This window comes from Mesoplodon densirostris, chromosome 1, assembly GCF_025265405.1.
Source record: "Mesoplodon densirostris isolate mMesDen1 chromosome 1, mMesDen1 primary haplotype, whole genome shotgun sequence".
NCBI lineage: Eukaryota > Metazoa > Chordata > Mammalia > Artiodactyla > Ziphiidae > Mesoplodon > Mesoplodon densirostris.
The window spans coordinates 49,501,224-49,518,924 of record NC_082661.1 but is presented as its reverse complement, the minus strand read 5'-3'; the positions used below and the strand labels follow the sequence as shown (position 1 = coordinate 49,518,924).

Below are 17,701 nucleotides of genomic sequence, written 5' to 3'. Positions count from 1 at the left end.
CATTCCACAAAGCCACTCCACTTCCCAAAAGGCACAGCGAAACCATGGCCCTAAAGCTTTGTTTCTATGTATTCATTTAGTGCTTCTGTCTGTATGTGCTACCAGTACACTGTCCCCTCTCAAAAGGGAGGTCTTGGCTGTGGCACCATCTCTCCACAAGGTGATCAAGAAGTTGTCCCCTGAACAAGAGAAGATCTGACACCCACACCCTGCCCCAGGCCAGAGCCTACATCAAGTCTACTCTTCTGGGAACCTGAGGCTGCAGCCCACCAGGAGCTGCAGGAAGATCATCATGACTCAGCATCACTTGCTGTCTGATGCTAGGTTCCCTGCTACAGACTCCGGGGCAGAGAGAGGTAGGCAGATGTGCTGGAGGCGTGGTCTCAGGGTTCACTGTAAGGAATGAGGAAAGTAGAGCTTGGCAGATGGAGAAGCTCACCCTTCCCTGGTGTTCCTGAATCAGCCCATCCTAGTCTCAGGAAGCCCCTCCCAGTCTAATCTCGGGCAAGACAGGTCCCCACAGCTGAGGACAACTGCCCATGAGGGAGGCAGCTGGGAGCCGAGAGCATCTGGCCTTCTTGGGGCTGGGATTGGGCAAGTTGGTCTGATGAGGGGGTCTGAAGGGAACAGCACAGCATCCACTACATCCCCATGCTCCTGGTGTGGCACAGGAGTCCCCATGTAGCTGTGGACTGAGAATCCTCCAGTCGAGGGCTGGCCCATGCCAGTTCTGAGCTCAGCTCAGAGATGCAAAGGGAAAGAAATTGCTCAGCAATCCAGTGCATAAAAAAGCATTCAGAATGCTATCAGAATGGCCAAACCCAGAACACTGACAACACCAAATGCTGACAAAGATGTGGAGTAACAGGAACTTGCATTCATTACTGGTGGGAATGCACGATGGTTCAGCCACTTTTGGAAGACAGTTCTTCAATTTCTTATGAAACTAAACATACTTTTACCATATGATCCAGCAATCACGCTCCTTGGTATTTACCCAAAGGAGTTGGAAATGTATATCCACACAGAAACCTGCACGTGGATGTTTACAGCAGCTTTATTCATAGCTGCCAAAACTTGGGAGCAAAAGAGGTCCGTCAGTAGGTGAATGGATAAATAAACTCTGGTACATCTAGACAATGGAATATTATTCAGCACTAAAAGGAAATGAGCTATCAAGTTGAAAAGACATGGAGGAAACATAAATACATATCATTAAGTGAAATAAGCCATTTAGAAAAGGCTGGATGATTCTGACCTTATGACATTCTGGAAAAGGCAACACTATGGAGACAATAAAAAGATTGGTGGTTGCCAGGGGTTGGGTGGAGAAAGAGAGACGAATAGGTGGAGCACAGAGGATTTTTAAGGCAGTGAAACTACTCTGTATGATACTATGATAGTGGGTATATGTCATTATAAATTTGTCCAAACCCATAGAAGGTAAAACACCAAGAGAAAACCCTAATATTAACTATGAACTCTGGGGGATAACAATATGTCCACGTAGGTTCATCAACTGCAACAAATGTACCACCCTGGTGGAGGACATTGATTGTGGGGGAACCTATGTATGTGGAGGCAAAAGGGTATATTAGGAAATCTCTGCACTTGCCACTCAATTTTGCTTTGAAACTCAAACTGCTCTGAAACAAGTCTACTAAGCTTTTTTGTAAGTATGTAGGACCTTTGACCCAGCATCGCATTGCTAGGACCATGTCCTAGAGAAGTCAGCATGAAACTAAAAAAACTCCAGCACAAACATTTATTTCTATGTGATTTAGGTTAAAAAGGAAGATCAGAAGCAACCGGAACAATAATAATAGTAGTTATTACCACACACATGGCGCCTCTAGGTGATGCCCACCAGTGAGAGAACAAATAAGTAAACAAAGGTCCAGCCCTGCTGAGGCATACCGCATGGCTATCCCAAAAGCTCATTAGGAAGGCCAGGGGAAGATATACCAAGGAGTGAGAAAGCAGAATGCAAATCGAATGTGGCAACATTTACAACTGCATAAAATCCCTGCGTGTGGTCAAAGGCTGGAAGAGAATGCACCCAGAGGAAAGTTGTTCTACTGTAATGATGTGATTAAGGAGATTTATTTTTGTACCAAATTGCCTTTGTCTCCCTTTTTAAAATGCAAATGTAATCATGTTACTTCCTGCTTAGAATTCATCAGTGGCTCCCAATCTTTCACTACAGGGGTTTCTAAATCATGGGTTTTTTTTTTTCCAGCACCAGAACCATTTATCAAACAAAATATCCACCCCTTAGGAGGGCACACGTAGTTTCTCCTGGATCTGACTGGCAGTGCCACCCAGCCTCGCAACCCGGTAGCTAAGGCTGCCATGAAATCCCTGCAGAGCTGGAAGGGCCAGCCTCCTCCTCCTGCCCACTCAGTGACCCAGACACAGGGAGGGGCTCTCCCCCCTGAGACCCCCTAATGCCCTTTGATGTGCCCACCACAGTGCCTGGCACATAGTGAAACAAGGCCCTAGAAGTGAGTCCTGGCTGTGCTTTCACTAGCTTACCTAACCTCACAGAGGTGCAATTCTTCTATAATGCAGATAGAAATAACACCAGCTTTGCAGGGTTGACACGGGCTTAGATGATGCAAGCATGGAGGAGGCCCTCCATAAATTAGGGTTGAGCGAGTGGCTGCACAAATGAATGGGTATGTGTAATCTGTTGCCTTTACACACACACACACACACACACACACACACACACACACACACACAAAGGGAAAAAGTCTGCTTTTGGAGGCCACACAGGGGCAGCAGAGAACACCTTGGAACCACACTGGTCCCCAGAGCAGCTGGAGAGGTTGAGGATAGGCAGGATCTGGGGAAGAAGATGGAGGTAAAGGATGAGATTGGGCTGAGGTAGCAGCTAGGTGAGGCCAGTCAGAAACTGGGCAGGCCAAAGGCGCAGGCGGTCGCCGGAATTGGGCGCCTAGAGTCAGGTCTGGGCCACTGGATCCTCGGGGCAAGTGATCCCATAAGAAATGTCTGGGCCTGCGTGTTCCCAACTGACTTCAGTGGACCTGGCCCACAGCTTCCACGAACTATCAGCCCTAGAGTTAGGGTCTCGGGTTAAACATCGTGTCTGAATCCATAGACTGAAAGTTAGTCTTTGTTTTGTTTCATAGCAGAGTACTCCTGATTCTGGGGTAGGGGAAGGGAAGCTTGCAAACAGCAGTTGCTACATGCCGGGCCTCATACGTACGTCACCACCTTCCACCCCTACAGCAGCTTTGACCAACTACTATTTCCATTTTGCAGGTGAAAAAGCCGAGACTCAGAGAGACAGCGTGTCCAAGGCCACTTAGCTACTTAACAAAAGAGTCAGGGCTTGGACCTGGTTTCTGTCTGACCCCAAAACTCAGGCCCACTCCTTTGCTCCATAGAGCCTACTAAGGGCAGCCCAATGCTCTGCCCCTGGAGGCCACCCTCCCTACCCCCCCAGTACGCACCCCGCCCGTCCAAATGAGTCGCACACAGGACTGGACAAGAGGCTGCAGCTAGGATGGTGACTGATTCACTGGGGCACCCCTGGCTGACAGCACCATCCATGTGCCTGGGCCCCTCTCCTCCCAAGACCCCCCTCCCCCCAAGTAGCAGTACAAGGGCAGGAGGGAACTGGCCTAGGCATGGTTAGGACCCCAGCTCTGGGGACTGAGGAGACAGGAAGGAGCTCCCGTGTAAGCAGTGACAGGCCTGGAGGCTTGTCAAAGGGGCAGGGAGGGGTTCCGGGGGCCAGGCCAGCCCTGGGAGACTGCCCGCCCAGGCCAGGGGGGAGGGTGGTGCCAGGAGGAGAAAGTGAAGTCTCAGTCCTTGTGGACTGAAGTGGGAGCAGGGAAGGGAGGGTCAGAAGGACAGGGTGTTGGGAACTGAGCTACATTTCCCTGACAAGCAAGCAGCTGACTCCCCTGATGGATGACTTTTATCCACAGTGTTATCCAGCGAGGAGCCTGTACTCCATTCGTCCATCCACTCCTTAGATCAATACTCTTGAGCAAACTGCCTGTGTTTGAGACACTGCTTTGGTGCTGGGGAAATGGCAGAACAAAACACACAAAACCTTTACCCTCTGGTGGATTCCATTCTAATGGAGAGACCTACAGTAAGACCGATGAGGAAATGGATAAACCATGCTGGGTGGTGAAAAATCCGAGGGGATGAAGAAGGACTTAGAAGGCTCCAGACATGGTGGCACCTTCTGAAAATTCGCTAGGAGGAAAGCAAGATGATATTGGTGTAGTCTGAAATGTATTTTTCAAACTGCAACCTGCAATCCGTTAATGAGCTGTGAAATCAATCTTGTGGTTCATAGCCTGCATTTATAAATTAACTAGAATAGAATAGGAAATACCAACGTGTATCACATATAGAAAGGGTACATCTGATTTCCTAAACTTTTGCCTCTGTTCTGTTACATGGACACATGTGTACAGGTTGGGTGGTAATGTCTGTCATTTTTTTAATCAGGGGTTATGGCACAAACCATTTGAAAGCCAGTGATTGTAAGAACCCAGTAAATTAGTAAATTACTGTTTTTAGGCAAGACCTTAGATTAGAGCTACATTACAATGTATAAACTTGACCTGTTGATCTTTGTATCCCCCAGAGTCTAGCAAAGAACACTTGATGGTTGTTTGTTGGATGAATGGATAGATGAATGAATGGGGGGATGCAGTTTACCCCAGTCTCAGCAGTTGATAGGTGCTAAAAACACAGGCTCAGTCTTCACATTTCTAACTGTTCCCCCCGTCCCATAATTGCTTCTCCAGTGACCCCACCCAAGGGACCCCAGTCTCTACCCCACCTCCTCTGGGTAACTGCCAAACTCAGCCTGCAGGGCGAGGACCCCCAGCTGCAGCAGCATCTCGTCGTTGCAGTACAGCTTCTCTTCCAGGATGTCTCTCCGAAGCTGCAGGTAAAACTGGTGCCTTGTCCAACTGTGCCTGGGAAAGAGATGCAGGAATAAAGGTCACTGGAATGCTGAGGGCGAGGGAGACCACTAAAGCCCGGGAAGCAGAAAAAGGAGAGAAGATGAGATACAAGTCAATAGAACCCAGAGGGCAATGCCAGTAAGACAAAGGCAGTCTCCTTTATCCACACCATGTTTCCTGTTACTCATTGAGGTCTACTCTGTGCCAGTCATTTCCCACAACCATGGAGATGTTTGTTCCTGTGGTTCAAGTGAGAAAACTGTTGTTCAGTTAGATGGTGTTTCTAGTAAGCAAAGGAATAGAGACAGTGATCCAACCCCAAACCGGTGACCCTTTCCTTAAACCCTCATCACTGGGCTGCTGGGAGGCGGGGCATGTTGGGGTCAGGGGAGAGAGAACTTGACCTTGACTGGCATATGTTTGAAACAAAAGGGTAAGTTCTCATTTTGACCAGGGCCTGTCCCCAAATACTGACTTTTCCCCCTTATCTGTCATATTGGAATCCAATCAACAGAAGATCAGCCACAGTAACTGTTGTTATTTATACACACATTAGTTTGCCAAGCACTTGCCTACCCATTATCTCTAATGTCAGCCTGGATGTACATAAACACCTTAAGGAACAAACAAAGAAGTTTGCAGCACTCACTGGAGCAACCCATAGTGACTGACAAAGAACTTTATTCTCAGAAAGAGCGTGAAGGTATCCGGGGAGCTTTTCTTCTGGGGCTGCTCACTCCAGCCTTCGGGGGCTATTTTGCACACCCTGGTTTCAGCGTCCAGGAAAAAGAACTCTTTGCCTGAAATGGAAGTAGAGAGTATTTAGAGGGAAAAGCAGTAGGTCAGGCACCACCCCTCAGACTCACAGCCCTGAGCTCTGCCCGGAGGGTCAGACAAGAGCCAATTGAGTACAGGAGAGAACAGGAAGCAAGTCATCTGGATAACTAGTACCACAGGACCTTTGTGGGGTCCATGAGAGGCCAAGAACAGGGGACAAAGAGGAGAGTGTCAAGGAAGAGAAACTCAGCACCCAGAGGAGAAAACATGATTATTTATCTTAGAGAAGATATCACTTAACATCTGCCTCCCAGTTACCATCTTATGGAAATAAAATTAAAAAACAAAGAAATGAGTATTTATTCCATTTCTGCCATGGGCCAGGTGCATCAGCTGGACTATGCCAACATCTCTCCAGCCAGAGTGTTATGGACTGAATGTTTGTATCCCCCAAATTCATATACTGAAGCCCTACCCCCTGCAAGTGTGATGCTATTTGTAGGTGGGGCCTTTGGGAAGTAATTAGGTTTAGATGAGGTCATGAGGGTGGGACCCCCCATGATAGGATTAGTGTAATAAGAAGAGGAAGAGACCAGAGCTGGCTCTCTCTGCTATGTGAGGACACAGTGAGGAGGTGGCCATCTGCAAGCCAAGAGGAGGGCCCTCACCAAGAACATGACCATGCTCGAAGCCTGATCTTGGATTTCCCAGCCTCCAGCACTCTGAGAAATAAATGTCTGTTGTTTAAGCCACTCAGTCTATAGCATTTTGTTATAGCAGCCTGAGATGACTAAGACAGGACATAAGTGGAGTCACCTTTGTCTTCTGACCTGAATGTTGCCACCTTGAAAACTCCACCAACACAAGCTCAGGACTTCAACTGCAGTTAAGTTTGTCTTCTAGCACCTCTGGGAGGGAGGCTGAATCAGCTCCAGCCACTGGAGGCCCCACCTCTACCCCCGGCTCTCCTCAAGGCAAAGCTTGACCCTCACCACCCCTCCTGGGTGCCCTTGGCCACTCCCCCTGAACCCCTGCAGGTCTGCCCCAGCCCTGCTCTGCCCCATGCCCTTCTCCACACTCCGCCCTCACCACGCAGCGTCCAGACCTCTGCCCGCTGTGTCCTCAGCCCTGGCTGCTGAACCCGACTCCCCACACTGACTCACCCTTCCCTTTGGGTCACGTCTTCCCAAGGGATGGGCAGGTCCCCATTACAGTTTGGCTGGCAGACCCTCCCAAATGGGTTTATGTCCAAACCCCTGACTGTCACTCTTGAGTGATTTACCCAGGAGGCCACAGCTGAGTAGGTCTAGGATGTCCACGTGGAAGGGGTCCAGGGGTGGGCAGCTGACTGGGAGGGAAAGTAGGGGAGAAGCCTTAAGGTTTTTCTCCCAGAGCAAGCGCACTGGTTTTATTAAGGCTGCATGTTACAGATCAATAAAAATGTTTCCTTCAGGGTCTTCTATTCACACTTAAAGACTGAGCAAACATCAACTGACAACATCGAAGCAGATAATGTTGCTCTTACTTGGGAGAGGGATTTTTCAGAGGTCTGCTGAGAACTATGAGAGGTAAGGTGCGCCCTCTACCCACCATGGCACACTGAGTGATCCTACCACAAGCTGATAAGTTTCTCCCACTGGGGATGGGAGACTAGAGGAACATGGAGATCGTGACACCTAGCAAGGTGGGCTGGTGGAGCCCGGTTTAACCTGAAGGCCTATGTGATCCCAGCTCAGCCTGCTTCCCATCACTCCACACAGTGGTTAAAGAGCGTCCACTACAACGAAGGGATCTTTGCGGTAGGTGGAAATAAAGACTCCCCTTAACAAAAGGGCAGAGATGGGAAGGTGTAAAAACCCTTTCCTTCTGGATCTTCAGAAGGGATTCTTAACTTAGGCTCCTGGGGTGGGTGTGCTGATTTCCCATTAGTCCTGGATGATTACACGGACTCATTTTTATTTTTATTGTGGTAAAATACACACAACATAAAATTGACCATCTTAACCACAGTGAAGTATATAGTTCAAGAGAATTAGGTACATTCACACTGTTGTGCAACCCCATCACCACATCTGTCTCCAGAACTTTTTCATCTTGTAAAACTGCAGCTCTGTCTGTACCCATGAAGCAATAACTCCCATTTCCTCCTCCACCCAGACCCTGACAACCACCGTTCTACTTTGTGTCTCTACGAATTTGACTGTTCTAGGTACCTTACGTAAGTGGAATCATACAATATCTGCCTTTTTGTAACTGGTTTATTACACTTGGCATAATCTCCTAAAGGCTCATCTATGTTGTAGCCTCTGTGTGTCATCTAGCCATCTATGTGTCAGAATTCCCTTCCTCTTTAAGGCTGAATAATATTCCATTGTACGTATATACCACATTTTGCTCGTCTATTCATCCGTCAGTGGATACTTGCGTTGCTTCCATATTTTAGCTAGTGTGAATGATGCTGCTATGAACATGAGAATACCAATATCTCTGAGAGATGCTGCTTTCAATTATTTTGGGTATGTATGCCAATGTGGAATTGCTGGATCATAGGGTAAATTTGTAATTTTTTGAGGAACTGCCATATTGTTTTCCATAGTGGCTGCACCATTTTGCATTCCCACCTAGACAAAAATGTTTCTCACATTTGCTTGTCAAACCTCAAGGCACTGAGATTGGTCAACCAGACCCGGCAAATCACAGAAGCTACAACATCTTACAAGCATTGTTTCCTTACCATCCTCTGCACTTACTTGACGGTTTGCACATGAGGACTTGACATACTGACTAAGGTCTAGGTGTGCAAGGGGCAATGTCCCAGTCTCAAGCAGTTTTGTTAGAAGGAATAGCACTCAGGTACCTAGACACCGGGGTTACCTGAGGCACCAGCCCAGCCGTGGGCTACCTGAGAGCCACTTACCTTTCATGTAAGCCAAGCCAAAGTAGGTGAGCTCCACAAGGTTGGCAAAGGACGCAACAGCGCTGAAGATGGCTCCCACTGTCGACGTGATGTCACATCTCACCTCCAGGCACTGCCCGTTCAGCAGCATTACACAGAGGGCCCGGAGAGCCAAATAGGACTTCCCTTTTTTGGTCTGAAAACCAGAATGGTATAAATTGTAACAACAACTACAAGACATAGAGTCTTTACCATGGGCTAGCTATTGTGCTAACCACTTTATATGTATTTTCTCATTTAACTGACAAACAACCCGAAGAGATAAGTACGTTTGTGATTCCTGTTCAGCAGAGGAGAAGCAAGGCTCACAGACGGTAAGGGACTTGCCCAGAGTTGCACAGTTAGTAAAAGGCAGAACCAGACTCAAATCCGTGCTCTCTGCCAGACTCTGCAGGGGCCAAGAAGGCTGGGGAGCCACATGTAACAGATCTCTCCCCTGCAGAAATCCTGGCTGCCCCTTGAGCTCTGCTTCTCGAGAGGACTGCCCAGGACCACAGTGGTGAATCGTACACCCCCAGGAGTACTGGACAACCTGATACTGACCCCCAGGCCTTCACAGAACACAGCAGAGAGAATTTGGGTGGGCACAGATCCAAGGAAGAGAGAGGGCTGGCACTGAGGTGATTACTGTGAACCGAGAAATTGATCAGCAGAGCCGCATCCAAAGATGTGCCTTCTGTCCCTTCACCCTGCTCAGACAAATTCCAGATTCATCGGCCTCTGTAGCCCCACCCTAACCACTGTCGCCTGGGCTCAACCGCCCAGAACAGCTCATCATTCTGCCGCCACAAGGTCTTGTCTGCCTGAGTCTCTGCACATACTGCCCGCTGCCTGGAATGCTCTTCCTCTCCCTCCCCACATGGCAAATTCCTATGAGTTTCCCAGATCAGGCTCAAGACCTCTTGTCTGTGGCCTGAAGGGTCAAGTCACCCTCTCCCTTCTCTGCTCCCCCAATGCTTTCTGCTCAGGGGCCCAGCGTCCCTAAGGATGGGGGCTGAGTATCCCCTGTGCCCCAAAGCCTAGACTGAGGCCTGGCCCAGACCTCCTCAGAATGTCCTCATTACAAGACAGTCATGGATGGACACTACAGCTGGCTTTAGTGCCATTGAGACCATACCTGCTACCACACCATGACCTTCCTACACCCAGGGGCAGCCCCGCACCCCAGGGGCCAGGGCAGGTCTGAGGACCCTGTGGGAGGGAGAGCTCTCCCATGATCCCAGGCAGGGCTGACCATATGGCACACTCTAAGCCACCCTGGTTCCTGCCCATCCTGCACACCTGTGTCCCCTGGGGCGGTTGTTTACCATATGTGCGCATGCTGGGGCGGGGAGGGTTTGGAAGGTGCTCTGAAGCACCCAGTGCTTCGGTTTAAGGCTCTGCAGTTGCCCTCTTGAAATTTGTAATAATTGTATCCTTGAATGTGTGTTTTCTAAGTGATGTCCCATTGGAGCACGCACAAGGAGCTTGGGTTCACAGTGATCCTGCCTCCCCACCTCTGGTAATGGGGTCTGGCTGCCAACTCCTCTGTTCCCTGGTGCCCCAGGCCCCGTCCAGTCTCTGCCTCCCACTCCCTACCCTGCAACCTCTGCCACCTTCCACCCAGGACAGCCCCCGGCTTATGTATTCCACCATCCCTCCCCTCCTCCTCCCCGGGGGGGCTGGTTCAGGAAGGGTCCCAGTCAGGCATCTCAGAGCAGGGCATGGCAATGGCTGTACCCACTCTGGGCCGACAACACCACAGCTCTTTCCTTGGGCCCCAGGAGGGACAAGGCTGTCACTCACCCCCAGTCCAGGTCCGCCTGAGCTGGGGCAGCAGAGCCAAGGGAAGGGAAACTGGCTTTTCCTCCCCAGAAAACAGACAAATGCATAAATGCTAGAAAGCAAGCTCCACATGAAAAGGACTCTGCTTTGTTCATATTGGAGATCTAGGGTCTGAAGTAGTGCCTGGTACCTACTAGCTGCTTCAAGAATATTTCCTGACTGAATGGGAAGAAGGCAGAGCTTGTCTGGAAGGACAATCAGGACTTTGTCAGAAGTCACATAGGGTTCCTCTTAAAGGGGAAGAGGATGCTGAAGAAAGGACATGAAGTAGGAGTGTGACTTGGCAAGGGCTGGCAGGTGCCTGGAGGAGAGAGTGAGCCCCTCAGAGCTCAGTCAGCCTTGTGGCCTGCCCAGCTGGTCACTTCCCTCGCCAACCTCCAGCCCCACCCAGCCTAACCCAGCAGTTACCACAATTGTTCCAGGCAGATACAAGATCACCGGGGCCTCTCCAGCCAGCAGGGCAAACTCCGGCCTGGAGAACTGAAGAAACACGCAGAGTCACTCACGGTAGAGGAGAGAAATCAAAGTCAAGTTCCACGGAGCTGGACCCCCAGGTCCAGAACTGGGCTTCTCCCATGGCCTCACTTCCCCCTGCCCACTAGCAGCACTCCCTTGCCCAGAGCCAGCAGCAAGCAGGTTTCAATGAAATGGAGCTCAACTGTGCTGAGGCCCTAGCTAGGCTGGGCATCTCAGAGCAGATGTCTTACAAGTGGGTGTGGTTTGGGTGATGTTCTAGCTCTTCAGTTAGGTGTCCACTTCATTCTCAGTGTCATAATTCATGCATGATCACATAGTCTTTTATATGTCTCAAAATAAATATATATTATATGCAACAAGATTTTTCGAAAACAAAAATACCTTTAGATTTAGATCTGATGAAATGTTTTTCCAGCTCTGGATACTGAATCAGTAGTGAGCATGAAGAGCTATTCTCAGTTTCACAATACTTCATGTTTGTAGCAGGAAGTGCTTTAATGCCACCATTATTTAGACCCAGCCATCTAAAATGGGCTGAGAATGTGCACCCTATGGGGTGCACATTCTCAACTCATTTTACAGGAAGTCAAGGCTCCAAGAGGTTAAGAAACTCACCCAAATCTAACACCAGTGAGTGATAGGATTGGGTGGGCCTTCTAATGTGTCCCCCATGGGCTCCTGGCAGGACTTCTGTCTCAAGAGGCCAAACATCCAGCCGGGGTGTCCCTCAGAAGCACCTTTACTGAGTGGTTATGAAGAAAAGCCAAAGAAGATGAACAAGGCCTCCCTGATGCTGGTCCGTCCCTCCCTCTCGAAGCTCATGAGGACCTGAGAGTGGCCTTGGAGGGCAGCAGGGGCTGGAGGGGAGTGTGGCACCAGGGCCACAGAGGAGAGGATGTCCTGAGGTTGCCCCGAGCTCAGCTCATCCCTAATTAGTTGAGCACATTAAGCAAATCTCTCTGCAACAGACAGACAGGCAGACAAGGTCTTCTGGGGGCATCTGGGTCTGATGTTCCCAAAGGGCTCCTGATGCTCAGACAGAAGGCCTGGCAGGGACAGCCTCCTCCGTGAACAGCCTGTTTGGGAGGGGCTTGTCACAGATCCAGGGGCACTGATCCCCATGGTCACTGTGGGCTTGTGTGGTTATTAAAACAGTTTTTCAGCTAATGTCAGTATCATGCATCGAGGAAGGGATGCTTTTTATCTAAACACTGGAAGTGGCTCTGACCGCTGGTGCCAGAGCTGTTTCTGGCAGAAGGCGTTATCCTGGGTCCACCCCTGATCTCACCCTACAGCACAGGTGTAGCAAGCCAGCCCCTCAGCAGAGACCAGCCCACCTGCCAGGAGTCAGGGGTCCCCAGAGCCACGAGCAGGGGTCACCCAACATGGTCCCTCCTGTCGTCATGGACTTCCAGGCTGGGGCAGGCTGGCCTGCCTCCTCTTGAGCCTCGACTCCCCACACTCATCCAACCCCTACTGCCCTATGTGCCAACCAACCTGGAGAATCTCTCTCCCTGACTGTCCCACCCATTCCTTTGCTCCCACATGTCACCTGTTCAGAAGGCCCTTTCCAAGTACATTCAGCCTTGTCAGCTCTCTTACCACATCCGCTGTTCTGCCACCATCCACACCAATGTCTGTGAACGCTGGGACCTGGCATCTTCAACCTTCTGTCCTACACAGAGGCTACAGCAAGGCCACTCAATAACACCTATTGCCCTGAATTTCAAAGTTCAGGATGATTTTAGTCCAGTTGTCTGTAAATCTCAGCCCAGGGAAGCTGCACCGCCCCGACCCCCGGCAGGACCCTGCCCATTTTCAGCTGCTGTGTCAGCCACACACGCCTCCTTGCTCACACCTCTCTTGGGAGTGCCCTTTGGTCCTCTCTGCTCACCTTTCCCTTTCTCTGCAGGAAACCCTTTCCAGAAGAAGTTGCTAGCCGTGAGTTTTCTGGGAGAGCAGAACCAGAGCTGAGCCGTCGGCCTTCCTGAAGATCTGGGGGAACTTCAGCTGGAAGAACGCTGGCCAGCGGTCAGAGAAGAGGCAACAATTAACAGTAGAAACAGCTTCCATCTAGCAAAAGCCCACACACACGTGTACCCACTACTGCCCCTTCACCCCACGAGTTATAGCTGCTTTGTCAATGAGGAAGCTGAGGCCCAGAGAAGTTAGGGCTGCAGAGCCACGGGGGTTGTTTTGAGGTACAAGGGTACAGCCCGTCTCTTCCTCACCCCACTTTGACCCTGCCTTTGCTCACTGTGCTCAGGACAGGCCGGGCCCGTGACCCCAGGTCCTGAACACAGAACGATGGGGCTGCAGAGGGTTCTGACTTTCCTCCCTAGAATTCTATCCATTGTTCAAAATGTTTCAACGATAAACACACATTGTTTATGGAATCAGAAAAACAAAAAGAAAACGATTTTCATTGCGAAAATAGCAAATAGAGTTTTGTTTTGCTTATTTATTTTTGGCTGCATTGGGTCTTTGTTGCTGCACATGGGCTTTCTCTAGTTGCGGCGAGCAGGGGCTACTCCTCGTTGTGGCACACGGGCTTCTCATCACGATGGCTTCTCTTGTTGCAGATCATGGGCTCTAGGCACGTGGGCTTCAGCAGTTGTGGCATGTGGGCTTAGTTGCTCCGCAACATGTGGGATCTTCCAGGACCATGGCTCAAACCCGTGTCCCCTGAATTGGCAGGCGGATTCTTAACCACTGTGCCACCAGGGAAATCCCACAAATAGAGTTTTAAATAAAGGAAAAAGCATTTTGAGGTGAACTCTGCAGCCTCCTGCCAAGGCCCCAGCTGTGTATTTGACATCAAGCTGGCTACAGCCCTTGGCTGATCCGTGGAGGGACAATGAATCAAGATGTATATAAATAAAGTTTCAAAATGCATATGTTCCAGGTCCAGGAAGATATGGGCCCATATGGGTTTCAAGCAGGTTTGTTAGACTGATTTTGAAAATAGCCACAATTCTTCTCCCTAATCCATGCCCTTAACCATGGGACTTTGAACCCCCTCCCATCAGGAGGTGGAGTCTGTTTCCCACTCCTTGAATTTGGGCTGACTTATAGCTTTCTTTGGCCAATAGAATGAGGTGGAAGTAGTGAGGGCTAGGGCTAGTTCTGGAGGTTCTGTGGAGATACCTCTCTCTCTCTCTCTCCCTCCCTCCCTCCTCCCTTTTCTCCTTCCTTCTTTCCCTCTCTTGACCTCAACTCTGCCATTGTCATGAGGACAATCCCAGGCTAGCTAGCCTGTGGTGAAGAGCCAGGACTTGCCTAGACAACAGCCAGCCATCCCCCAGAAGCGAAGCTGCCCAGATGAGGTGCAGCTGATCACAGATGCACAAAAGTACCCTGCAGAGTCCAGAAGAACCTCCCAGCTGAGCACAGCCTAAATTCCTAACTCACAGAATCAAAAGCTAAATAAATCATTGTTTTTAGTCACTGTGTTTTGTAGCTATTTGTTACTCAACCTCATGTGACATAGATAATCACAACAACAACAGAAGCATGTTATTCCATAACTGAGTCTGAACTTGGTTCTCAGAGGAGACAGAATGCCCTGACACCATAGCTGCCGTCAGGCCCCTCATCACCTTGGCTTCATATCTGCTTAAATGTGGCTTTTTCACCTGCCAATGCAATAGGGTCAGCTTTTTCCGGAAAAGCAACAGACTTCTCAATGATCAGAAGAAAGAAGCAGGGTACAGCAGGTCCCACACCAAGTTCACAGCCCCGTACACCTTGCTGCTTACCTGTTCACAGAGAGGCTGCAGCAGCTGTGTGCTGAGGCGCTCAGTCTGGGCTCCAGGAAGCTCTGAGTCTCTGTGCTTCTCTCTGAAACTAACCAAAGAGCATGGTGGAGGGCATGAGCAGAGGCAAAGAGCATGGCTTTCTTGAATTAAGCAACCTAGGGTGTGGATATCAGCATCAGGACTTACTAGCTGTGTGCCGTTGACAAAGTTACTTGACCTTTCTGAGTCTCTTTCCTCATGTGAAAAATGGAAATGGAAATAACAGTTACAGAGGGTTGGGGGAGTCTTTAGGAGGAAAGACGAAGCTTAACAACAAAGAGAACCTTATTTTATGGACAACAAACAGTAAATTAATTTTTTTTTAAATCTCAAATTGAAAAGCAGAGAACGGTGGAAGATTTGAAGATTAGTCTAAAGGCCATTCTTCTAACACACCTAGAGCAACAAAAAAAACACTCTTTCACAAATTGCTTTTTCTTTCACTCCACCTAGAAATCTATTAAAGGGAAATTTTTCTTTCATGTCATTTGTTTAAATTTGTTTTTATCAATTTTAAAAAAGAGTTTATGTTGGATATAAATAACTCTGCTAAATTACATCTCCGAATGAAGTTTTCCTCAGGACACAGGCGAGTCCTAAGCTCAGCCCCTTCTCTTCAGGGGCTTCCTGGAAGAGTGGGGTTTGCACGGGCTTTCTCTGCCTCCACAGCATGGACATCAGGCCCACAGGGGCCAGGAAACAACAGAGTGGGTACCATCAGCCCACCCAGGGAATGCTCAGGGCACCATACCCACCTCTGCAGGGATGCAGACACCCCGGGGCCCTCGCTGCCCGGCTCTCACAGCTGGCCTGCTGCAGCCTGTTCCTGAGCAGGTAGCTTCTGTCCTGCTGCCCGGACGAGCTTTCCTCCACCGCCCTCCTCTCCACCTGAAGGTCAAGTGCATCACACATCCGCATCCCAAGGTCAAGAGGGGACATTTACACAGACACATACAACCTGGCTATCAGTTTGAGTCAGCGTGGAAGGGTCTGTCCTGCACAGTGGGAGCCCAACAGTGAGCACGTAGCAACCAAAGCAACGTCTGTGTGTACCAGCCACACAGCCTAGAGGTGGTTCACTCACCCCCACCCCCCAACACCTGCATACTCATGAACATCTGTGCCTTCGCTCACACGCCCCCTCCACAGGCCAGGGTCTCCCTGATGATCTCTCCTGTGCTTCCAAGGCCCAGAGCTACATCGTCTCTACTTCTAACCCTCTCCACCTCTGCCCTCTCCATATCTGCAGATAGGAATGTCCTCTCTTCACCTACCCTCGTCACTTTACTCACATCCGCCTCTATTCCAACACGTTACAGCAAGTGTGCTTGCTTGTCTCTCTCCCACAACCTCACTGTGTGCTTAACGCACCCCTGTAGCTTACTGAGTTCAGTGCCCCAGGGAGGGTCGAATAAGCGGTTGGAAATCACTTCACAGGTCCCTGATCGAAATCACTTTATGATTTCCCGATGGCAATGCTGCAGATCATCACAATGTCCATCAGGGGACAACGACATATCAATGGATGGTAGGCTCTAGTGTCCTTCGAATACATGGACCTCCTCTGTCCCCACCAAATCCTCTGGCTCAATGAACAGGAGTGACATGTTTACATGCCAAGAGAGAAGGGGTCCAAGAAGGAGGACAGGATGGGAGAGGCATTTTCTTTTCTTTTTTTTTCTTTTTTTTTGGCCACCTGCACAGCTTTCCGGATCTTAGTTCCCCGACCAGAGATCGAACCTGTGCCCCCTGCAGTGGAAGCACAGAGTCCTAACCCCTGGACCGCTAGGGAATTCCTGGGAGAGGCCTTTTCTGATTGACTGTGGGCAGCATCTCCACAGCCATCCCCTCCTCTCCATCCACATGGCCCCTGTCTCAATTCTCCAACACGCCCCTGGACAAGTGCAGTGCTGCCCAGCGAACACCTCACTTGCCTCACCCAAGTCCCAGCTCTGTCCTGGCCTCAAGGGGGACCAAGGCTGGTGCAATTCCTGCTCTGGCGCTCCCTGTGGGATCAGGTTGAGGCTGTCTCCTCCTGAGACCACCTCCTTACTCGGCTTGTCCCCCATCCTTCCATCACTCCCTCTCCTAGGAGTACTTCCCCAATAACTAACTTGCACAAGAATGCCCACCTCTTGCTTTGCTTCAAGGAAACCCAGCCTAAGCCAAATGCTCACTATGTGCCGGACCCCTTGCTAGGCACTGGTGAGTGCACAGGGCAGCAAGCAGCACCGTGTGACAAGCACAGCAAGGGGACCCTCTGCAGGTACAAGATGGCAGAGGGGAGGGAGCGGCCAGGGACGATGTAGGCAAAGTCAGGGAAGGCTTCTCATGCAAGACCTAGAGTTGAATTTTGATAAGCTAACTCATGGGTCATAAACACGACTGTTTTTATGAAAAGAGGCTCTTTCAAAGATCTCAAGGGTCTTAGCCACATTAGAAATCTAGGCTCACTCAAAGGTCTTCACCAGCACTGCCCGATAGAACTGCAGTAACAGGAATGTTCTAGATCTGTCCCGTCCAGTATGGTCCTCGCCAGCTACAAGGGGCTACTGAGCACTTAAGTGTGGTCGGTGTGACTGAGGAATTGCATGTTTTATTTCCTTTCAATGAACTATGACTTAGCTCATTTGAACTTCAACAGCCACATGTGGCTAGCGAGTGGCCCCTGGCTTGGAAAGCGTAGATCTACACTGACCTCGGAGATGGTGCCCAGAACCAAGCCGACCAGCTGTCTGATGCGGAGACTGGCAGAGGCTGGGTGGACAGCCACTTCTTCCCAATGAATCCGACAAGCTTCCAGGATGGACTGCAGCGGTAGCCGCCTGCCAGGCTGGTCTTCGCACATGGTCAGCAGAATGGAGTGCAGGGGCTCGCAGAGCTGCAGGGGCTGGAGAGTGGGGCAGCCACGT

General features: G+C 50.0%; 1 protein-coding gene across 1 annotated transcript in view; it reads right to left on the bottom strand.

Annotated features, from left to right (window-relative positions):
* The window catches only part of LOC132488033 (FERM and PDZ domain-containing protein 2-like), an 82,635-nt gene that overhangs the window by 35,891 nt on the left and 29,043 nt on the right, over positions 1-17,701 (bottom strand). Inside the window, exons 7-14 of the mRNA XM_060096043.1 lie at positions 17,488-17,642; positions 15,545-15,677; positions 14,751-14,838; positions 12,887-13,013; positions 10,924-10,995; positions 8,653-8,827; positions 5,608-5,758; positions 4,832-4,970 (exon numbers count right to left, since the gene is read on the bottom strand). Of these exons, the coding sequence (XP_059952026.1) occupies positions 4,832-4,970; positions 5,608-5,758; positions 8,653-8,827; positions 10,924-10,995; positions 12,887-13,013; positions 14,751-14,838; positions 15,545-15,677; positions 17,488-17,642 (1,040 nt within the window). The remainder of the gene's footprint in view (positions 1-4,831; positions 4,971-5,607; positions 5,759-8,652; positions 8,828-10,923; positions 10,996-12,886; positions 13,014-14,750; positions 14,839-15,544; positions 15,678-17,487; positions 17,643-17,701) is intronic.